General features: G+C 39.4%; 1 protein-coding gene across 5 annotated transcripts in view; it reads right to left on the bottom strand.

Moving 5' to 3' along the window:
- Positions 1-614: 614 nt before the first annotated feature.
- The window catches only part of PRKG1 (protein kinase cGMP-dependent 1), a 1,253,946-nt gene continuing 1,230,041 nt past the window's right edge, over positions 615-24,519 (bottom strand). For all 5 annotated transcript variants that reach the window (XM_035008601.1, XM_035008600.1, XM_035008602.1 and 2 more), the window contains 5 exons: positions 23,551-23,714; positions 8,617-8,739; positions 8,471-8,533; positions 6,935-7,001; positions 615-5,070 (listed from right to left, as the gene is read on the bottom strand). In XM_035008601.1, coding sequence (XP_034864492.1) covers positions 4,972-5,070; positions 6,935-7,001; positions 8,471-8,533; positions 8,617-8,739; positions 23,551-23,714 — 516 coding nt within the window. In that variant the 3' untranslated portion in view covers positions 615-4,971. The remainder of the gene's footprint in view (positions 5,071-6,934; positions 7,002-8,470; positions 8,534-8,616; positions 8,740-23,550; positions 23,715-24,519) is intronic.

The raw sequence follows: 24,519 nt of genomic DNA, 5'->3' as shown, positions 1-24,519 counted from the left end.
ATCTTTATGTGGCAGCCAATTTTAATTTGTGTTCCATTCACGGCAGTGAGGAACAAAGGGGTAGAGGAATATGTTCACCAGAGTTTTGGAGAATTGAACTTGTTGCAATGGTAGTTTTCTAAATTTATATTCTTTAAGAATGTAAAACATAACAGAGGAATCAGATAAATAAACCTTAGACAAAGATTCATAATGTTGCTTTCCATGTGAAATAATTCCCTCGCAGCACGCAGCCTTCTACAAGAATTGTCTCTTTGATTGTTTGCCTGGCTCAGAGTTTGACTAGGGGCGGCCCAAACAAGGAGTGTGTGGTGGTGGGTGGCGTTGTGAGGCACAGAGCACTGCTGAGGTTGGGGTTTTTGTGGCTATCTATGCTGGCTTTTCTGTTCACACTGGATGGCCTAACATTATCCCTCCTGTAATCTTTAAACCGATTTGCTAGATTAGTTTTACATCAGATCATGATACATGATGTTGTGAAGGACACTTGGGTTATGAGTAAGTTTTACATTGTTTTAGTGATGTTCTCCAATAGCGCTCCAGGGTATTTCCATTCCAGTATGACACATCAACTATATTCTTGGAGTCTTGTCTAGAGTTAAACATCCACTAAGTTCAAAAGTAATTATTTTTTTTTTATTTCAACTCTATAAAGTATACAACAGGCACTCGGCAATTACAGCTGCAGGAAAAATACAGAGCAAATCAAAGCAGGTTAATTTTATGAAAAAAGTTTTTAATCTACATCAAAAGAGTGCAAGTGGTCAATGACCATTTGATGACAGTTGTTGCATTCTGACTAACAAAGGACTCTTTCGTGTAGAACAAATTGTAAGAGGACAATCAACCATAGCTGTAAGAATACAAAAGAACTGACCAGTTGTAAAAACATCATACAATGAAATAAATTGGATAGATGATGCTTGAAGAAATGTCCCTTTCCTCAGAAAGCCCAAACCTCTGAGTCATGGTCAAGGTCTCAGAGCTCTATTAATTCAGGGGCAGATAAAGAGGAGGGCTAACAACACACTTCCAATGTTTATCTTGCCAGGTCTGTTGAAAACTTGCTTCATAAATGATTTGCATATACAAGAACTCAGAAAGCATCCTGTTTTGTTGAGGAGTGCAGCAAGGTACATGTTCATCATTGGTTTCATAACGAGGTGTGGTTAGCAGTCACTTTCCAATTTTTCTTTTGAGTTGGATCATTGGTAATGGAGTCTATAAAATGAGACGTTAGAACTTGACTGCACTAAGTGTTTTTTTTTTTTTTTAAACTGAATCTGCACAGCTTAGCAAAACAGGAATACCTGTATACAGACTGATAGTATGTCATATATTAATTTGACCCGCACATACATTTATACATTTCACAGAAATGATGCTGTATCTCAGTAACAGATACACAGCTCTGGTACGTGTAACAGAAATAAGAGAACAACTTTATCATTTCTGTAATTCATCAATATTATATAATAAAGGCTTATAAATTGTTAGCAGAAAGAACTGTAAAACGCAGCAAGCTAAGAAAGGACAACATTTTGAGGTGTATTTGTCTTTGTCATGCAGCATAACACCAAATTTGTTTTTTAATAGGATGCCATGAATTTAAGGCACTTGCAACAATGCCAGATAGCCAGGTCATGTTCTAAACTATGGAACAGATGAAACCGTACAGTTGACATAATTTTCAATAATACTGACAATTATGACATTAATTCAAGTCTACTTGGACCTAAAAACATTATTCAGTACAAAGAAAATGAAATAATAATGCTGTGAAACACTAAAAAAAGTTATATGTACCACAAAATATCACACAAAAATATCTATTTACATAAATATTTGTGGTCCTATTGTGAAAGAAAACGTCATTATGGATAATGCACGGATCACCTCTACCGTATGAAATCAGTTCTAATATCCTTATTTTCAGTATGGTAGCTGACTTCTTTAAAATTTCAGTTCACCATCAGTTCCGTCACGTAGAAATGAAATGAGAAAAATTCAGTAGCTGGATTTATATATTACACATGTGTGATTCACATGCATATCCCATAATTTTAAGTAAAAAAAAAAAAGTGACTTATAAAGTACATATCAAAAGAAATTTGTTTTCAATGCCACATGGATCTGATTCATATGTGAATAACAAAGAAGATACGAACATAAAGATCATTTATAGCAAATTTCCAGAAATCATTTTCTCTAATGTGTTCAGTTTATCTCAAATATCATGATGTTCCTTTCCTTGGCAGTTTTCAGTTTTCCTGTGCATCAAGAGGCACAGAAAGCCCTTATTTCCCATACTCAAACAAGTTGGCACTATTCTAACTTATCCAGATGTTCTTTAGTGTAAGAAAAGAGAGGGACATGAACAATTCAGAAATAAAGTGAGATGCGCTTTACAAAGCTGACCATGAATTTTAGCCCTAGTGTCTTCATTAAGACAAGATTTAAATCCTTAAATTTCAATGCTGAAGATTAGAGGACTGTTTTCTGTTAGCAATTTTTGGAAGATGTAGTTCACCTTTCTTTGTTAGTGATTGCTTTAGACATCCTAAGGCAACACCACCAGTGAAATGTCATAAAGATGTGCTAACAAGTGGGAAAAATGGCCAACAGTCCCATTGAACCGGATGCTGCTCCTTCATTCCTCGGAGAACTTGTATACATTGTTGTCTTAGACTTGAACCACAGTTAGCGTTAAGCTCTGGGGCTATTGGGGTGTTTGAAAACTTGCAGGAGCAGAATCTCTTAATGACTAGATGAACTTAGTATTCTAGCAAACCTTTAGTGTGCCTAAACCGCTTTGTCTTTTAACAAAAATCACTGAACGGTGACCATGATGTTGAAATTGTATACTTTTAAAAGCCCAGTTAAAAGCAATGTAAAAATCCTGAAATAGCATTCATAGCTGGATTTTAGGTTGATAGGTTTAATTTTATATTCTGATATCTGTAGAAGAATGTGGGTATCTTGGGGAATAAAATGATCTTAAGCAATTATTTCTAAGGGAGGGGAAACTCTAACCCAAGAATTACAGTAACATCTTGGGATCAAACTTTTAATGTAACTTTATTCTGATTATATATAGTATGCCCTTAGTATTTTTATTGTCCAAATGTTTCTTAGATTATGTTTTGATACCATATTCTAAAGTAGTCTTGGTATGAAAAATTCAAACAGAAATCATAATATATGCCTTCTTGGATATGGTGTAATGACCTGTGTGGATATATTTTTTGCAGAAATGTTTACATTTCATTGATTTAAAAAAACAAACAAACAACTTTATACTGGAAAAAAGCAACCTTCAATTTAATATAGCAAATTCACACACTGTTCCATATCAGGATGACAGCTAATAAGATTATGCATTTGTTTACTCAGGGAGAATGCTACTTGTCCAGGAAAAGCCTCCAAAACAGTCTGCTACCTAGGACAGCTAACTGTAGTCAACTCGCCTGCCAACAAAGGACTCAGTTTAAAGCTGCTTCTTTACCCCTCATGAAAAAAACAAGTAAGTTTGGTATTTTCCAATATGTTACAGGATTGAGATATTTCTGTCCTAGTTAGTTAAAATTTATGTTTGAGAAATAGGGGTCCTGTTTTCTTCTCGACCCCCTCCCTACTCTCACACGTGCATGAACTCACAGTGGCTCATTCTCCAAAAGGTCATCAACAGCGGGCTAGGTCTGGTCCCGTTCCCTGACCTCACAGAAGCAAGCTTTCTCATCTGCTGAATCTCAATGGTTTTGTGCTTTCCTCCTCTTCTTTTTGGTTCAGGCCTAAGACAAGAAGCCAGCTGAATGGGTTTTAATCACCTGTCCCCCTCAGCCCTAGGCTATGTTGTGTAAGTGAAATCGGGTGGGAGTTTGGTTGGTAAATGTGGCGAAGAATGCTTGAGTCTCTGGCTACAGAGGTGATGAGTAGACTTTGTGTTGTCTGCTCGGACACGGACATTTACAGATGAAAGATATACATAGCACCTATATAGTTTCTTATTTTTATTTTTGGATGGATCTTAGTTCCTCTCCACCCTGCCCTGCCCCCGCCCCCCAAGGGTTTCTTTTTATAAAAGGGAATATTTTAAGCCTCAGTCTGAGGGCATGTTAAGTAATAAATAAAAATCAATTGGCTGCTAGTCATTTATTTCTAGGACCATCTTGAAGCACAACATTTTAAAAGATATGAAATGGTTTGTGAGTTGCTTTTTGTTTTTTTTCCACTCTGTCATGCCAATTTATCAAGAAAAGAAACAAATATCATGCATGTTGTTGTTGTTGTTGTTTTCCATCCTCTGTGAAAACGCATATATACCTGCTATGAGAGCTCTCAGCAGAATCTATAGCAGTTGTGCTTTTATTGTATCAACTTTTAAAATCTGTCAGAAAGGAAAGGTAACATTCAGTCTCGTCATCAGCACTGCTGGGAAATTAAATCATGAAACCTCTAGCACTGGGTTGCCATGACCTCTGTGGCCAACAGATGCGTGGCCCTCTTCCGGCTTTCGCGAATGTATCCGAACGTATCCTACGCCCTCACGGGAAAAGGAAAGGAAGCTCCCAGTTTGTGTACCACCGTCATCTGTCGTACCCAATATATAATTTTTTTGATCTTCTTGATAATTCTAGCAAGGTGCAGACACTTTTACTAGACTGAAGTGTTTCTGGCCGTCTTTCAAATTATAGAGCAAAGCAAGATCATTGCAACTCTAGAAGACACCTCTTGACTGGTGTGAAAGGCTTTGCTTCAGGACCACCATGTCAACTGCTATGTTTAGGATCAAACAGAAAACATGTAAAGAGCACTGTTGTCCTAATGCCACTGCATTTACCGAAGCAGCATCGATCAAAGGCATCATGGTGACCCCGGGCACTAATCTTCTCTCCGTCCCTCAGGTTTGCTGGCAGCTGTGTCTCAGAAAAAGCTGACTTCAGCAAGGCAGAAGCAGGTAAGAGAAATACATTAGAAGTCTATGTCCCATCCCGAGTTGTCGTCAGGTGGCGGTTCGTCATTGTCCTCAGGGAAACTGTCGAAATTGCTTGTGTCTGTGGGTGATGCAACCTGCACACGAGAGGATGGACAGGGAAAGCATTTCTTTATTTGCGAGTCAAATTCCAAAGGAGAGTTTTACAAAGTGTTCTTTATTCATGCCCTCATCGACAACTATTTTTTTTTTTTTTTTTTTGAGTGTCTACCAGGTTTTGTGCTTTGTATAGGGGGAACAGCAGTGAATAAAAACAGACATGGCTCTTATCCTCATGAAGTTTCTACTCTAGCGGAGGGTACATTGTAGGATTCAAACAAAAAAGTCTGGTTACTGCCATGAAGAAAAAAGAGCATAAGAGTGATGATGGAAAGCCTCTTTGAAAAAATATTATTTCAAAACTAAGAATCGATGAGTTTGATTTTTGCATGTGCAAAGGTCCTGAGGTGAGAGAGAGTGCTTCATGCTGTGATGTAACCAAAGAAGGCCAAGGTGGCTGCTCTATAAGAGAGGAGAGTAGTGGAAAGAGAAATAGGAAAAACAGGCAGAAATCAGGTCGTGAAGAGCCTTGTAGGCCATCTTAAGGCTTTTGTGTATTTCAAGTATAATAAAAAGCCATTCCTAAACCCAAGCAAAACTCTTGCAAATTTACTGGGTGAAGTCCAATCTGGAGAGCATCAGTAAAAGCGGTGAAAATCCACGCTGTAGTTTCCCTCATTTCTAGAATATTTACAACCACTGATATACTAATATTGAATGAAATATATATGGGTATATCCATAAATATATCCCACTCAGTATTACTATTACATAAAAGGAAACTGCTGATAGATTTAGGTAAGTATCACTTAGGCTTACTATTTACCACTCCAAGTTTCTTACTCTAATTTATTCTAAAAACAAAACCTCAGGAATTCCATTAGCATCTGTAATGGGAGGTATGGTAATGGGATTTGTGTTTTGTCTGTGAATAAACACAAACGTCGTCACAGAAATAAATCTTAGAAGTAGGGAAAATGGTTCTGTATAAAGAGCAGTCTTGAGTTAGTCCCAGAAAAACGAAGTATATATCTGAATGGCTCAGGACAGTGAAGCAGCCCCCTATTTCTTTGTAAAGATGCAGCACGTTTCATCGGACAGATGTGGTATTAAATAAAAATACGTAAAGATGCCAAACACTTGATCACTGTCAGTGGACTGCTATTTAACAAAACGTCTGACGTGTTCAGAAAAGACAGTTCGGGAAAGAGAATCCTTTTCTTTTAGAGCCTCATGAAAGGATAAATGAACACGGTATTGCCTGGGAGTACTTTGAAGCGATACGGAGGCATAAAAAGAAACACTATTGGCCAGGAACTGGTGGCTGTTGGACTGTTGACCAAACCCAGCCAGAAACCAGAGGGCACAGGAATGCTATGAGTGGCTCTTACAGGTTAGGCTCCTGGGGACAGAGCAAGGTGGGGTGTAAACTGGGATCATAAAGACAAAATAACAGCCCACTGCCCTAACTCACCCAAGTATACTCTTGTATACACTAAACTGGTCATAATTCATCAAGAGGCCTAATTCATTAAAGTTGTTCATGCATTCTTGGGCATTGATGTGTGAAGTTTATAGATTCTGAAAAAGAAACTTGTTGCTGGACACTCATTATGCTCTTTTGTCTACGTCAGTGGATATTTAACACTTACTATACTAAAAGTCCATTTTTATTCAGAAATAAATGAAATTAGAATGAATAGTTTAAAAAGGTAATGGTAAAATACACATAAAACAACCATCCCCTGATCGACCTGTGTTTAAGCTTGGGTTTTAGATGCCATTATTCTAAGGTGGTACTTCTCCTGTAGTTAATTTAAGCTGATCATAGGATAAAACTTTAACAACTGACCTAAGCACCGTACGTGTGTCACAGAAACATAAGCTGGATGGTCTACTTACACTTGGTATTATAGGAGGTGTCAAGGTGCCTTTTCTTAAGCCTTCCCAATTAAAGCCCTCAAACCATCTAGGAAAGGGAAAAAAAAAAAGGTAGCTAGTTAAAGGCATTTTACTTCAGCTAAAACCTCATTGCAACATACGTGATAGAAAGCAGCTAGGCAAACATTTTCAATGTGACAAGAATGTATTCTATTGCAAATTTTTAGGGCCAGGTTTTTAAAAATATGCATTCCATAAAAGAAGTTAATTGTTGAAATATTTAACACCAACTAGAAAATAACTCCTTTTCTAGCAATTTCAGGCAGAATGTCTGTATGACCTTGTTCCTACACTATCATTATAACTTAATAAATGTCATGATATGCTTGGCTCTGAGCCTTACAGGACATTTTATTTTAAGGCTATAGAACCAGGGCATCAAAAGTCAGGACAGAAAATTATCCTTTCAGCTTTGCACTGATTCTGTGGGCAGCCTCAGTTAATTAACCTTTCCACAGCACTGTATTAGGTGTAACTCTGACTTGGCACTTTTTTTGTGTGTGTTCCTAGAAAAAAAAAAAAAAAAACATTAAATATGCAATACTAGGGTCATAGCAATTCCTAATAAAATGAAGGTATTTTGTGTAGTTTTTCCTGTGAAAATGAGGACCAGATAACACTAAGGTTTTTGGTTCTGTTCTGTCTCTAAAGTAGCAAATGCTTACACCAAATTGTTAGCAGGTGTTTGAGATATTTATAGATATTTTGATAAATAAGTTCTTCTGGTAGAGATGTGAATTTCTTGTGAGTGTTACCAAAATAGACTAATAAAAACCTATTTGGTCTTAGTTTAGCATTTAAATATCCAATTAACTAGATAAAGTTTAATATATTTTTTTAAAGATTTTATTTATTTGAGAGAGAGAATGAGAGAGAGTACATGAGAGGGGGGAGGGTCAGAGGGAGAAGCAGACCCCTGCTGAGCAAGGAGCCCGATATGGGACTCGATCCTGGGACTCCAGGATCATGACCTGAGCCGAAGGCAGTCGCTTAACCAACTGAGCCACCCAGGCGCCCGATAAAGTTTGATATTTAAGATGTTGCTGTGGTTTAAAGAAAACCACTGTACTCTGTACTTTTTTTCTCTTTGTTTTATCATCTAATTAGGGAGTAGTGAGAAAAATATATTCCAGTTTTAGTCTGGGAAATGAGGCATGATATGGTGGAGGACTTTCATTTTTGATACCCTGGTAGAGAATAGAATCCCAGAATTAAAAAAGTACACATTTCCTCTTTGTGCCAGAGAGGAAAAATGCCCAGTAGTGGGAGTTGGGAGAAACTGAAATCAGTGAATCAGTCGCTTAGTATGGCTCAGGGGTCGTGTGTATTTGTGTGATGTTTCCCAGACACAAGCAGAAGGGCCTTAGATCAGAAGGCTAACTGGTCTCACGTCCCCTTGGATGTTCCCGTAGGCTAACTACCCATCACCCAGCCTGGGGAGGTACGTGTCCTGCTTTCTGGACCCTCCACCGATAGGGACAAGGAAAGAATACTTACTTGTGCTTCTGAATGTCTTTCACGCCATTTTTCAAATTCCCCAGTCTTTCTGATGGGTTATCCCTGGAATGAAAATAAGAACTTTAAGGAATCGAATCACTTTGGCATTATGATCCTTTCAACAGCTATGGGGCTGAAATGCTTACCTGCATAGTTTTTTAATTAAATTAGCAGCATTTTTGGCAATCTTCTTTGGAAATTCTATCATGTCAATCCCCCTCAGTATGATGTTATAGGTTTTCATAGGATCTGGGCCTGAGAAAGGTGGGCTGCGAGAAGGAGACGTGAAAAGAGAATCACTTTGGTTTTCTAAATAAGAAATCTTAAGTTGTTACAACTCCACAAATTATATCAATTCTTATCTAGGGATATATATGAGTAGTGGTAACGGAATGATGCTGGATCAATAGCAAAACAGCATGGAAACCTTTTCAAGGAAACTGCTTAGCAAAACCATACATGGGTCAAGTTTGTCTGTCTTTTTAGTGCAGGTGCTTAACCCCTCTTGCTGTCCTTGGCCATTCAAGATGCTTCTTCCACTTTCTAGCCCTTTCCCTGCCCTTGATTACACCTGAGCTGAAGTGCAAAATCACTAGAACATTACAAGGACGTCTGTGATAGGACACCATCTCCTGCCAACACCACCCTGGCTCACTCGGATCAGCACGCCATTTGTGGTCATGGTACTGATCCCATGAGCTCTATCAACCAACCTAAAGTTTAAATTCAAGTTATTAGACTAGATTGTTGCAATATATATATATTTTTAAATTTTTTTATTCTTATATTATCCCCATACATTACATCATTAGTTTTAGATGTAGTGTTCCATGATTCATTGTTTGTGCATAACACCCAGTGCTCCATGCAGAACGTGCCCTCCTTAATACCCATCACCAGGCTAACCCATCCTCCCACCCCCCTCCCCTCTAGAACCCTCAGTTTGTTTTTCAGAGTCCATCGTTGCTCATGGTTCGTCTACCCCTCCGATTACCCCCCCTTCATTCGTCCCCTCCTGCTACCTTCTTCTTCTTCTTCTTTTTTTTTTTCTTAACATATATTGCATTATTTGTTTCAGAGGTACAGATCTGAGATTCAACAGTCTTGCACAATTCACAGCACTTACCAGAGCATATACCCTCCCCAGTGTCTATCACCCAGTCACCCCATCCCTCCCACCCCACCCCCCACACCACCAACCCTCAGTTTGTTTCCTGCGATTAAGAATTCCTCATATCAGTGAGGTCATATGATATATGTCTTTCTCTGCTTGACTTCTTCCGCTCAACATAATACCCTCCAGTTCCATCCACGTCGTTGCAAATGGCAAGATCTCATTCCTTTTGATGGCTGCATAATATTCCATTGTATATATATACCACTTCTTTATCCATTCATCTGTCGATGGACATCTAGGCTCTTTCCACAGTTTGGCTATTGTGGACATTGCTGCTATAAACATCGGGGTGCACATACCCTTTCGGATCCCTACTTTTGTATCTTTGGGGTAAATACCCAGTAGTGCAATTGCTGGATCATATGGTAGCTCTATTTTCAACTTTTTGAGGAACCTCCATACTGTTTTCCAGAGTGGCTGCACGAGCTTGCATTCCCACCAACAGTGTAGGAGGGTTCCCCTTTCTCCACATCCCCGCCAACATTTGTCATTTCCTGACTTGTTAATTTTAGCCATTCTGACTGGTGTGAGGTGGTATCTCATTGAGGTTTTGATTTGGATTTCCCTGATGCCGAGTGATATTGGGCACTTTTTCATGTGTCTTTTGGCCATTTGGATGTCTTCTTTGGGAAAATGTCTGTTTATGTCTTCTGCCCATTTCTTGATTGGATTCTTTGTTCTTTGGGTGTTGAGTTTGATGAGTTCTTTATAGATTTTGGATACCAGTCCTTTATCTGATATGTCATTTGCAAATATCTTCTCCCATTCTGTCGGTTGTCTTTTGGTTTTGTTGACTGTTTCCTTTGCTGTGCAAAAGCTTTTTATCTTGATGAAGTCCCAATAGTTCATTTTTGCCCTTGCTTCCCTTGCCTTTGGCGATGTTTCTAGGAAGAAGTTGCTGTGGCTGAGGTCGAAGAGGTTGCTGCCTGTGTTCTCCTTTAGGATTTTGATGGACTCCTGTCTCACACTGAGGTCTTTCAACCGTTTGGAGTCTATTTTTGTGTGTGGTGTAAGGAAATGGTCCAGTTTCATTCTTCTGCATGTGGCTGTCCAATTTTCCTAAGACCATTTGTTGAAGAGACTGTCTTTTTTCCATTGGACATTCTTTCCTGCTTTGTCGAAGATGAATTGACCATAGAGTTGAGGGTCCATTTCTGGGCTCTCTATTCTGTTCCATTGATCTATGTGCCTGTTTTTGTGCCAGTACCATACTGTCTTGATGATGACAGCTTTGTAATAGAGCTGGAAGTCTGGAATTGTGATGCCGCCGGCTTTGCTTTTCTTTTTCAACATTCCTCTGGCTATTTGGGGTCTTTTCTGGTTCCATACAAATTTTAGGATGATTTGTTCCATTTCTTTGAAAAAAGTGGATGGTATTTTGATGGGGATTGCATTGAATGTGTAGATTGCTCTAGGTAGCATTGACATCTTCACAATATTTGTTCTTCCAATCCATGAGCATGGAACGTTTTTCCATTTCTTTGTGTCTTCCTCAATTTCTTTCATGAGTATTTTATAGTTTTCTGAGTAAAGATCCCTTGTCTCTTCCGTTAGATTTATTCCTAGGTATCTTATGGTTTTGGGTGCAATTGTAAATGGGATCGACTCCTTAATTTCTCTTTCTTCTGTCTTGTTGTTGGTGTATAGGAATGCCACTGACTTCTGTGCATTGATTTTATATCCTGCCACTTTACTGAATTCCTGTAGGAGTTCTAGCAGTTTTGGGGTAGAGTCTTTGGGGTTTTCCACATAAAGTATCATATCATCTGCAAAGAGTGAGAGTTTGACTTCTTCTTTGCCAATTTGGATGCCTTTGATTTCTTTTTATTGTCTGATTGCTGTGGCTAGGACTTCCAATACTATGTTGAATAGCAGTGGTGATAGTGGACGTCCCTGCCGCGTTCCGACCTTAGGGGGAAAGCTCTCAGTTTTTCCCCATTGAGATTGATATTTGCTGTAGGTTTTTCATAGATGGCTTTTATGATATTGAGGTATGTACCCTCTATACCTATACTCTGAAGAGTTTTGATCAAGAAAGGATGCTGTACTTTGTCAAATGCTTTTTCTGCATCTACTGAGAGGATCATATGATTCTTGTTCTTTCTTTTGTTAATGTATTGTATCACGTTGATTGATTTGCGGATGTTGAACCAACCTTGCAGCCCAGGGATAAATCCCACTTGGTCGTGGTGAATAATCCTTTTAATGTACTGTTGGATCCTATTGGCTAGTATTTTGGTGAGAATTTTTGCATCCATGTTCATCAGGGATATTGGTCTGTAATTCTCCTTTTTGATGGGGTCTCTGTCGGGATTTGAGATCAAGGTAATGGTGGCCTCATAAACTGAGTTTGGAAGTTTTCCTTCCATTTCTATTTTTTGGAACAGTTTCAGAAGAATAGGTATTCATTCTTCTTGAAATGTTTGGTAGAATTCCCCTGGGAAGCCATCTGGCCCTGGGCTTTTGTTTGTTGGGAGATTTTTGGGGACTCCTTCAATTTCCTTAGTGGTTATAGGTCTGTTCAGGTTTTCTATTTCTTCCTGGTTCAGTTTTGGTACTTGATACATCTCTAGGAATGCATGCATTTCTTCCAGGTTATCTAATTTGCTGGCATAGAGTTGCTCCTAATATGTTCTTATAATTGTTTGTATTTCTTTGGTGTTGGTTGTGATCTCTCCTCTTTCATTCATGATTTTGGTGATTTGGGTCATTTCTCTTTTCTTTTTGATAAGTCTGGCCAGGGGTTGATCAATCTTGTTAATTCTTTCAAAGAACCAGCTCCTAGTTTCCTTGATCTGTTCTACTGTTCTTTTGGTTTCTATTTCATTGATTTCTGCTCTGATCTTTATTATTTCTCTTCTCCTGCTGGGTTTAGGCTTTATTTGCTGTTCTTTCTCCTTTCTTTTGGTGTCCATTAGCATGGTAAATGGTTTTCCACCCCCTCACTTTCAATCTGGGGGTGTCTTTGGGTCTAAAATGAGTCTCTTAGACAGCATATCAATGGGTCTTGTTTTTTAATCCAATCTGATAGCCTGTGTCTTTTGATTGGGGCATTTAGCCCATTTACATTCAGGGTAACTATTGAAAGATAGGAATTTAGTGCCATTGTATTGCCTGTAAGGTGACTGTTACTGTATATTGTCTGTGTTCCTTTCTGGTCTATGTTGCTTTTAGGCTCTCTCTTTGCTTAGAGGACCCCTTTCAAGATTTCCTGTAGGGCTGGTTTCGTGTTTGCAAATTCCTTTAGTTTTTGTTTGTCCTGGAAGCTTTTTATCTCTCCTTCTATTTTCAATGACAGCCTAGCTGGATATAGTATTCTTGGCTGCATATTTTTCTCATTTAGTGCTCTGAATATATCCTGCCAGTCCTTTCTGGCCTGCCAGGTCTCTGTGGATAGGTCTGTTGCCAATCTAATGTTTCTACCATTGTAGGTTACATATCTCTTCTCCCGAGCTGCTTTCAGGATTTTCTCTTTGTCTCTGAGACTCGTAAGTTTTACTATTGGATGTTGGGGTATTGACCTATTTTTATTGATTTTGAGAGGGGTTCTCTGTGCTTCTTGGATTTTGATGCCTGTTTCCTTCCCCAAATTAGGGAAGTTTGCTGCTATAATTTGCTCCATTATACCTTCTGCCCTTTTCTCTCTTTCTTCTTCTTCTGGGATCCCAATTATTCTAATGTTGTTTCGTCTTATGGTATCGCTTATCTCTCGAATTCTGCCCTCGTGATCCAGTAGCTGTTTATCTCTCTTTTTCTCAGCTTCTTTATTTTCCATCATTTGGTCTTCTATATCACTGATTCCCTCTTCTGCCTCATTTATCCTAGCAGTTAGCGCCCCCATATTTGATTGCAGCTCATTAATAGCCTTTTTGATTTCAACTTGGTTAGATTTTAGTTCTTTTACTTCTCCAGAAAGGGTTTCTCTAATAACTTCCATGCTTTTCTCAAGCCCAGCTAGTATCTTTAAAGTTATGATTCTGAACTCTAGATCTGACATCGTACTAATGTCCGTATTGAGTAGGTCCCTGGCAGTCGGTACTACCTCTTGTTCTTTTTGTTGAGGTGATTTTTTCCGTCTTGTCATTTTGTGCAGAGGAGAATAGATTAATGAGAGAACAAATGCTAGCAGAATAACAACGTCCCCAGAAAATATACTCTAAACAAATCAGAAAAGACCTGAAGCAGTGGGAAAAGAAAGGGAAAGAGAGAAAAAAGAAAAAGAAAAAACAAAGAAAAAGAAAAAGATAAAGATAAAAACAAACAAAACAGAACAAAACAAAATAACAACAACAAAAAACCAGAATTTGATCAAATATGATCAGGCTGGTATATAGATCAATGCCACACACTAGATTTTGGGTGTATTTTGGTCTGTTAGAAGAAAGTGCCTCCCAAAATTTTAAAGAAAGAAAAACATATATGTACAAAAATAAGGGTTGATAATGTGAAGGGATGGAATATGACTGTAAAGATGGAAATTATAATAAATTTTATAAAAGGAATTGATAAGAAGTTGCTTGAAAAAAGAAAGAAGAGGATTTAAAGAAAGAAAAAAGAAAAAAAAAGGGAGAGAATGTGATCAGGCAGGGGAGTAGAAAAAAAAACCATATACTAGAGATTTAGGGTATATTTTGATCTGTTAGAAGAAACTATCTCAAAATTTTAAAGAGAGAACAACTTATATATATATGCCAAAAATACGGGTAACTACTATGAAGGGATAGAATATGATTCTAAAAATGAAAAATAAAAATGTTTTTTTTAAAAAAGGGATTGATAAGATGTTGGTTGAAAAAGGGAAAAAGAAAAATTAAAAAAAAAAAAGACAGTTAAAAAAAATTAACTTTGAAAGACTAAAGAATCATGGTAAAAAAGCCATGAATTCTATGTGTAGTATTCCACTAGCGCTGCTGTTCTGCCATTCTCATTGATCGGTAAACTTGGTCTTGGCTGGCTGTTCTCGCTGATCTTCTGTGGAGGAGCCTGTTGCCGTGGTTTCCAAATGTCTCTGCCGGAGGCGGATTTGCCCCACCCTTGCCCCCTCCTGGCTAAGTAATCTCGGGTTTGCTCTCCAGAGCTCTTTTTCCCTGTGAGCTTTCCGTACAGCTTTGGAGGCGGAGAGTGAAAATGGCGGCCTCCCAGTCTTTGCCTCGGAGGAGCCGAGAACTCGGGGCCCCGCTCCTTAGTGAGCCCCCAGAGAAAAGCCGTCAGTCACTCCCGGCTCCCCGGTCTCCAGCCGCACTCCTTGCTCACCTGGCCTGTGACTGTGCGTTTCTATCTCTGGCACCCGACCCCGGGTGGAGTCTCCAAACCCAGCAGATCCCTGCGGTGCACTCCCGCGCGGCTCCTCCTGGGGGAGGAAGGTGAGTCTCCCCGGATCTGCCACTTGTTGGGTCCCTGCTGGAGGAGCAGTGGCCCGACTGTGCCGTGGATCATGGTTTATGGCAACCCCGAGCTGAGAGCCTGCGCCTGGGCTCCGTCTCTGCAGCCGGCTTCCCTGCGCCGATACCTGGGAGCTCTGCCGCACTCAGGCACCCCTGGTCTTTCTGTGACCTCGAGGGTCCTGAGACCACACTGTCCCGGAGGGTTCCACCCCCTGCTTAGCCACCAGAGTGATGTCCCTCAGCGGAGCCGACTTCTAAAAGTTCCGATTTTGTGCTCCGCGACTGTATCACTTGCCAGAAGCGGCCGACGGAGGCCCCTCCCCCGCCATCTATCCTCCCGAATATCACCTCGGATTCACTTCTCCGCACGTCCTACCTTCCAGAAAGTGGTCACTTTTCTGTTCAGAGAGTTGTTGCTATTCTTTTCTTCGATCTCCTGTTGAGTTTGTAGGTGTTCAGAATGGTTTGATCCCTAATCCAGCTGAATTCCTGAGAGGAGATGAAATCCAGGTCTCCTACTCCTCCGCCATCTTGCTCCGCCCCCGCAATATATATTTTTTTTAAGATTTTATTTTTTTAATGTAATCTCTGCACCCAACGTGGCGCTTGAACTCACAACCCTGAGGTCATGAGTCGCATGCTCTAGCGACTGAGCCAGCCAGGCGCCCCTTGAATTTAAACTTTAGAGTGGCCTGCCATGCTCTCTCACACACCCTTTCTGCCACTTTCTATGCTTTGTATCTGCCTTCCTCCCGGACTCAGTGGTGTTCTCTGCGGGTGTTTCCAGAGTCCGGGAGAATGCGTGGCCCAGAGCGCGTGATCAGTGAACATCTGCTGAACTAGTCCTTCTGCAAAATAGTGCTCCTCCTCCCCTCCCCTCCCTGGTCATCAGTCCTCAGTAGATAACCCGACACGAGGCATCCTTATTAGGAGGCCCCCACGAGCCAGATCCATCCTCGGAGGGTAGCTTTGGCCAGGCTCAGGGAACACAGAGATGATAAAGACCCCCTCCTTCCATCAAAGTGATACTCCTGGACAAATAATTTCTTTGGAAACTATTCTCCTAACATCGGGCTCATGTCTCTATTGATTATTATTTTTGCCCACCACTTCCATTAATAGCAGTTCAAATTATTTCCTTTTAATGAGCAGGCTCCAAACAAGAACCCCAGCACCACTATTCCTGGCGATGTTAAGAGGAGAGCGGCTACAGCATCTGTGGAGTGCATCCTCTCTGCTCCACCCGTTCTTCTCACGGCTTTGTATGTTCACTGAAGCCTCACAAAGGACCCAAGGCTAAAAGTCCTAGGTCTTCCTGTCATTTTCAGGGCAGCTACTGCTTTCTCTGAAGCAATCCTTTCCACAGCATCTTACCTGTTCTAAGTTCTCAGCTTCCTAGATGTGATTTACTGGAATGATCTTCCAACCAGCTAGCCTGTCCCTCTTCTGGTTTGCCTTACACATTACTCCTGGCTTGTTATTCCTAAATACTACCACATAGGTTACCCCTTTTCAGAAAATACTTAATGACCACCTCTGGATGGAGTGCAAACATTCAAGTGTAGCAGTCATGATCCTCAGGAGATGACTCTTATTGATCTCCCATTATTATTAATTATCTAATGAAGTATAGCTGACACAAGATGTTAGTTAGTTTCAGGCGTACAATATAGTGATTCTGCCAGTCTGTATGTTCTGCTATGCTCGCCGAAAGAGTCGCTACCGTCTGTCCCCACACAGGACCATTCCCTGTGCTGTGCCTTTTATCCCCCATGACTTCCTCATTCCATAGCTGGAAGCCTGTACTTCCCACTCCCCTTGACCCCTTTTGCCCATTCCCCCACCCCCATACCCCCCGGCAACCATCAGTTTGTTCTCTGTATTTATGGGTCTGTTTCTGCTCTTTTAGTTTCTTTCTTTTTTAGATTCCACATATAAGTGAAATCATATGGTATTTGTCTTTCTCCGTCTGCCCTATTTCACATAAGTATGATACCCACTAGGTCCAGCCATATTGTTGCAAATGGCAAGATCTCATTCTTTTTTTATGGCTGAGCAGTAGTCCTCTGTATGTATATCTATCTCATCTTCTTTATCCATTTATCTATTGATGGACACTTAGGTTACCTTCCTTCCTTGGCTAATGTAAATAATGCTGCACTAAACATAGGGGTGCCTATATTTTTTTGAATTAGTGTTTTCCTTTTCTTTGGGAAATACCCAGTATGGAATTGAATTGCTTGGTAACTCTAATTTTTTGAGGACCCTCCATACTGTTTCCCACAGTGGCTGCATTCCCACCAACAGGGCACAAGGGTTCCTTTTTCCCTCCACCCTCACCATCATTTGCTATTTACCATTCTAACAAGTATGAGGTGATATCTCATTGTGGTTTTGGTTTGCATTTCCCTAATGATGAGTGATATTGAGCATCTTTTCCATGTGTCTGTTGGCCACCTGGATGTCTTTTTTTGGAAAAGTTACTATTTAGGTCCTCTGCTCTTTTTTAAATTGAATTGTTTCTGTAGTGTTGAGTTGTATGAGTTCTTTGTATATTTTGGAATATTAACCCCTTATTGGATATATGATTTGCAAAAATCTTCTCCCATTCACTAGGTTGCCTTGGTGTTTTGTTGTTTCCTTTGCTGTACAAACCCTTTTAATTTTGGTATAGTTTATTTTTTGCCTTTGTTTCCCTTACATTAAAAGACATATCTAGAAAAATGTTGCTAACATCGATGTGAAAAAGATTACTGGGGTGTCTGGGAGGCTCGGTTGAGCATCTGCCTTTGGCTCAGGTCATGACTGGGGGGTCGTGGGATGGAGCCCTAAATCGAGCTCCCTGCTTAGCAGGGAGCCCGTTTCTCCTTCTCTCTCTGACCCTACTCATTCTCTCTCTCCCAAATAAATCTTTAAAAAAAAGATTATTGCCTATGTTTTTTCTTCTAGGAGTTTTATGGTTTCAGGTCTTGCATTTAGGTCTTTTATCCATCTTGGGATTATTTTTGTGTATGGTGTAAGGAAGTGGTCTAGTTTCATTCTTTTCTACACAGCTGTCCAGTTTTCCCAACTACTGGCTGAAGAGACTGTTTTTTCCCTATTGTATATTCTTGCCTCCTTGGTTGGAGATAAATTGACCACATAAGAAAATGATTATTTCTGGTCTCTCTATTCTGTTCCAAAGATCTCGGTATCTATTTTTGTGCCTATAGCATACTGTTTTGATTACTGTAGTTTTGTAGTATATCTTGAAATCCGGGATTGTGATGCCTCCAGCTCTTTTCTTCTTCCTTAAGATTGCTCTGGGTATTCAAGGTCTTTTGTGGTTCCATACAGAGTTTAGTATTATTTGTTCTAGTTCTGTGAAAAATGCTATTGGCATTTTGAGAGGAATTGCACTGAATCCATAGAGTGCTTTGGGAAGCATGGACATTTTAACAATATTAATTCTTACAATCCATGAACATAGAATATCTTTCCATTTATTCCAATTTCTTTCATCAATATTTTATAGTTTTTAGAGAACAGGTCTTTCACCTCCTTGGTTACATTTTATCTTTTTGGTGCAACTGTAAATAGAATCAGCTTTCTTAATTTCTCTTTCTGCTACTTTGTTGTTAGTGTATAGAAATACAAGAGATTTCTGTATATTAATTTTGTATCCTGCAACTTTACTGAATTCATTTATTCTAACAGTTTTTTGATTGAGTCTTTATAGTATTCTATGTATAGTATTAGATCATCTGCAAGTAGTGACAGTTTAACTTCTTCCTTACCAGTTTGGATACCTTTTATTTCTTTTCCTTGTCTGATTGCTTCAGCTCTGACTTCCATTACTATGTTGAATAAGAGTGGTCATAGTAGACATCCTTGTATTGTTTCTGGATCTTAGAGGAAAATCTTGATTTTGGGTTTTCCTATAGGGCCTTTATTAGGTTAAAGCATGTTCTATCTAAACCCACTTTGCTGACAGTATTATTGTAAACAGATATTGAATTCTGTCCAAAGCTTTTTATGCATCTATTGAGATGATCATATGGGTTTTGCCCTTTCTCTTGTTCATGTGATTTATAATGTTGATTGATTGAAAATACTGAACCACTCTTACAACCCTGGAATAAATCCCACCTAATTGTAGTGAATGATCCTTTTAATGGATTGTTGAATGTGGTTTGCTAATATTTTGTTGAGAATTTTTGCATCCATGTTCTTCAGGGATATTGGCCTGTAGTTCTCTCTTTTTTTTGTAGTATCTTTGGTTTTGGTATCCATGCAGTGCTGGTCTCATAGAATGCACTTGGAAGCTTTCCTTCTTCTATTCTTTTGTAATAGTTTGGGGAGACTAGCTCTTAACTCTTCCTTATTTATTTATTTTATTTTTTTAAAGATTTTATTTATTTATTTGACAGAGAGAGAGACAGCAAGAGAGGGAACACAAGCAGGGGGAGTGGGAGAGGGAGAAGCAGGCTTCCTGCTGAGCAAGGAGCCCGACGTGGGACTTGATCTCAGGACCCTGGGATCATGACCTGAGCCGAAGGCAGATGCTTAACAACTGAGCCACCCAGGCATCCCTTAACTCTTCTTTAAATGTTGGGTAGAATTCACCTGTGAAGTCTTCTGGTCCTACCTTTTTGTTTGTTGGGGTTTTTGGATTACTGCTTTAATGTTGTTACTCGTTTTAAGTTCAGATTTTCTATTTCTTCCTGATTTTGTCTATTTCTATTTCTTCCTAATTGCATATTTCTAAAAATGTATCCATTTCTTTATATGCCAACAAAGTGGACAATCTACAAACTTTGTATTTTGTTGGTGTTAGTTGTTACTTCCCTTTCATTTCTGATTTTAATCATTTGGATATTGGATCCTCTTTTTTCCTTCATGAGTCTTGCTAGAGGTTTATTTTTTCAAAAAACAATTCTTACTTTCATTGATCTTTTGTATTATTATTTTTTTGGTCTCTCATTTATTTCCTCTCTGATTTTTATTATTTCCTTCCTTCTAACTTTGGGCTTTGTTGTTCTTATTCTAGTTTTGTTGGGTGTAAGGTTAGATTGAGATTTTTCTTGTTTCTTGAAGTAGGCCTGTGCCACTAAAAATTTCCTTCTTAGAACTGATTTTGCTGCTTCCCAAAGATTTTGGATTGTTGCATTTTCTTTTGTCTTTTTTCTAGTTTTATTCTTGTAATTGATTTGTAGTTTCATACCATTGTGGTTGAAAAACATGTTTGATAGGATTTCAATCTTAAATGTATTGAGCCTTGTTTTGTGGCCTAAGTTGTGCTCTATCCTGGGGAATATTTCATGTGCATGGGAAAAGAATGTATTCTGCTGCTTTGGGATGGAATGGTCTGTATATCCATCTAATCTAACGTGTCTTTCAAAGACACGGTTTCATATTGATTTTTCTGCCTGGATGATCTGTCCATTGATGTAAGTGGAGTGTTAATGTCCTCTACTATTATTGTATGACTGTCCATTTCTCCCTTTATGTCTGTTCATACTTGCTTGATATATTTAGATGCTCTCATGTTGGGTGGATCAGTATTTACAACTGTTAGATCCTCTTATTGAATTGATCCCTTTATCATTATGCAATGCTTGTTTGTCTTCGTTACAGGCTTTTTTAGTCTATTTTATCTGATATAAGTATTCTTACTGCAGCATTCATTTATTTATTTGCTTTGCACTTCCTTTTGCATGGAATGTCTTTTTCCATTTTTTCACTTTCAGTCTGAAGTTTGCCTCTTGTAAGCAGCATGCAGATAGGTCTTTTTTCTTTTTTATCCACTCCATTCTGTGTCTTTGGAGCATTTAGACCATTTACAGTTAAAGTTACTATTGATAGGTGTGTACTTATTACCATTTTGTTAATTGTTTTCTGGTTGTTTCTGTAGTGTTATGTTTGGCCTTTTTGTCTTTATTTTTTTGTGTATCTTTTATAGTTTTTAGGTTTGTGGTTACCATGAGGTTCATATATAATATTACTATTTATAGGCTATATTAAGTTGATGGTGACGTAAGTTCAAACACATTCTAAAAGAACTTGATTTTTACCCCCTTCCTGCCCCTTTGTGTATATGTTGTCATATTTTACATTATTTCGGTATAGTTGATTTTACTACTTTTGTCTCTCAATCTTCATACTAGCCTTATAAGTCACTGCTCTATTACCTTTACTGTATGTTTGCTTTTACTAATGATTTTTTTTCCTTTCATAATTTTCTTCTAATTATGGTCTTTTCTTTTCAACTTAAAGAATTCCCTTTAACATTTTTTTTTTTCTTTTTCTAGTAAGGCCAGTTTAATAGTGATGAACTCCATTATTTTGATGGTCTGGGAAACTCTCTCTCTTTTGCAAATCTGAATGATAAACTTGATGGGTAGTGTATTCTTGGTTGTAGGTTTTTTCCTTTTGGCACTTTGAATGTATCATGCTACTCCTTTGTGATTGCAAAGTTTCTGCTTAAAAATCACCTTATATAGCCTTATGGGGTTTCCCTCGTACATAACTAGGAGCTTTTCTCTGGCTTTTGAAATTTTCTCTTTCTCTTTAATCTTTGACATTTTAAATATTATGAGTCATGGGTTTATCTTGTTTGGAACTTTTTGGGTTTCCTAAATCTGGATGTCTACTTCCTTCTCTGGGTTAGGGAAGTTTTGAGTTATTATTTCTGCAAATATGTTGTCTGCCTTTTTTCCCTCTCTCTTCTACTTCTGGGACCTAGATAATGGGAAGATTGTTTGATATTTTCCAAGAGTTTTTTTTTTTTTTTTCCCCTGTTCACTTGGGGTACTTTCCATTACTCTCTCTTCTAGATCTCTGATCCATTCTTCTACTCTGACTCATTTTTTTTTTTTTAAGTTTTGTGTTGTTCTTTCATTTGGAGCGTATTCCTCTCTCTCCTCATTTTGTTTGACTTGCTTTGTTTCTATAAGCAGAACAGCTACTTCTCCTCCACTTGAAGGAATGGTCTTGTGTACGGTCAGCCCTGTGTAGACTATGTGGCCTGGTGACTGTGGCTGGCTGTACAGAGCTATAGCTACCCTGGGCTTGGGGGCATGGAGCCATCCTGGTAGGATGGCCAGAGCAAGGTGGGCATGGGTGGGGGCAGTCCCAGGGATCTCCACAGAGAAGATACCTGGCAGGACAGCTGAAGTGGGCATGAGTTGGGGTGGTCCTGGGGCTCTCCAAGAAGGGGGCATCTTGGCAGGACACCTTGAGCCAAGGTGGGTAGGGGACAGGGGTTATTCTGGCAAGTCATCTAGAACCAAAGTAGAGCATGCCTGGAGTACTCTGGGGTGCTCTGCACCTGTTTTACTTTGGTGAGATGGCTGGAGCCATCATACCCTGGTGTGTGCCATGCTAGGGCCTGGGCTCACTGAGGTGGCAAGCCAGCTAGGGTGCATGGGCTCTGCTCCCCTCTGCACTATCAGGGTCAGGGGGAAACATAAGTAGGGGTGCTCACCAGCCCCTCAGACCTATAGAGAGTTCCAGCAGCTCTCCCGCCATTTGGCAGGGTTCTAGGGCTGGTTCCTTTATTTGAAGTTGCCCTTTTAAGCCACAATTTTTATTTCCTGTGCCCAGGGCAGATGCATCTGTTCACAGTCCCCCTGTACTATGCCTCCCCACTGCAGTTCACACATTGGGGGTGGGGCTCCCCTTTGTCCCCAACCCTCTCACCTCCATCTCCCCTGACTTTCTGTATGGGGTCCCTTTCTATCTTTTGCTGTGCAGAAGCCCTTCAGTCAGCCCTCAGATTCCCATTATTACTAATGTTTTTTTGTTTTTGTTTTTGTTTTGTACATGAAGCTACTGCCCTTCTCGTGAAGCCACATCTCTGCCTGGAATGTTCTGTCCTTGCTCTGTACGTCTAAGACCCCTTCTTCCTTTAGGGCCTGGCTACAGTCTTGCCTTATTCAAAAGCCTCCCCAGACAAACTGAGCCCTCTTCGGAACTCTGTGGTTTATAATGATCCTGCTACTCCTTGTCACCCGGGCATGGCAGGATGGTGTATTTGTTTTTCTTTTCCTTGAGGAGCTTACAGTCTATCTTAGACCTGGAAGTATTTAGTTGTGGATGACTATAATATTATTACACAGAAGCCCTGCAAAGCATTCACATTTCATTTAGATATAACAGTTGTTAATATGTCCTCTTATTTCCATCAATAGTTGACACCAGGTATTTTTATAACACTATTCTCTCCCTGCTTCATTGCTGGCTAAGTGATGAGGCTCGAAGACCTCACAGAAAGACACAGGATTATTCCACATTCTCATATATGTATAAAGATTTAGCAATGATGAGGCCCAAAGTGGATGTTGAGTTTCTTTTGCCCTCATTGGACCCGTTTTCAAGTTTGATTTATGAACTCCTGGTGGCTAGCATAACTAATGGCAGTGTTGGAACAAGACATGGTGAGATGTGCTTTAAGACGGCCTGAGTAGAGGGGTAAAGGCACGAGTCTGCAGTTGTCTGCTGGTCTATTTTTATCAGTGGTTCTATGTCAATGTCCATACCTGCCAGTCAGAAGTTCATACATGAGGATTCCTAGTGACCAGTAGTCGGCGGAAATGTCATGGCCTTTGTTCAGGATGATCTCTGGAGCTACGTACTCTGGAGTCCCACAAAAAGTCCATGTTTTCTTTCCAAATCCTATTTTCTTTGCAAAGCCAAAATCGACCTTACAAAGACAAAAACAAGTTATTTCAATGACCCTTACATTAGACTTAAAAGCAGTTAAGTTACTGAGCTGTGGTGCACTTATAACACAATAAAAACAGATGCCCATTACTGTAGTCCTATGGTCTAGAAGGAGTTGTCTCTACTTCAAACCATACCAGCCTCCCTGATCAAACTCAGGTTCAATAGGGAAAGTTGAAACCTGAGTACAGGAGGAAACTGACATCATTACAAATAAAGGCAAATCTTTCTTTCCAGAAATATTTTCCATCTTTTCTTCCTTTCATACCAAGGGAGGTTGGGCCAGAACTCCTTTACTGAAAATGTTTACAAGACCAGTTGGACCTCCTTGACAGATTTTCCAGAATATGCATGATTTCTGCTGGCTTGATTTAGTATTGAGAAGCCACTTTGCTGCTGAAGGAGCTCAGTCACAAAGTCCATCCCTGCCCTTGGTAAACACAAACAGGGATAAAATGCAAATGTGTTCTTTGTTTTTCTAGAAACCTTTTGATGGAGGAACATCAAATGCTGAAAATGTATTTTTTCTAAAACAATTTGGTTGAGAATCTAAATCATTAACTGCCTTGATTTGATTTCTTTGAACACAGTATGCTGAATAGAAATTCAAAAGTTTAAAAAAAATAGGCACTGGCACATGCAAAGGCCATAAAAATTGACATTTTATAATAAGAGAACTTCCCTCCTACAGTTAAGTCTTTAGAGTGCTTGACTCATTTTATTATTATTATGATCACTACTATTATAATTAAAATGACCTGGATAATATCACCTACCAAGCCCAT

This window comes from Mirounga leonina, unplaced genomic scaffold (genome assembly GCF_011800145.1).
Source record: "Mirounga leonina isolate KUSES-001 unplaced genomic scaffold, KU_Mleo_1.0 Mir_152, whole genome shotgun sequence".
Lineage (NCBI taxonomy): Eukaryota > Metazoa > Chordata > Mammalia > Carnivora > Phocidae > Mirounga > Mirounga leonina.
This window is presented reverse-complemented; position numbering and strand designations above follow the sequence as displayed.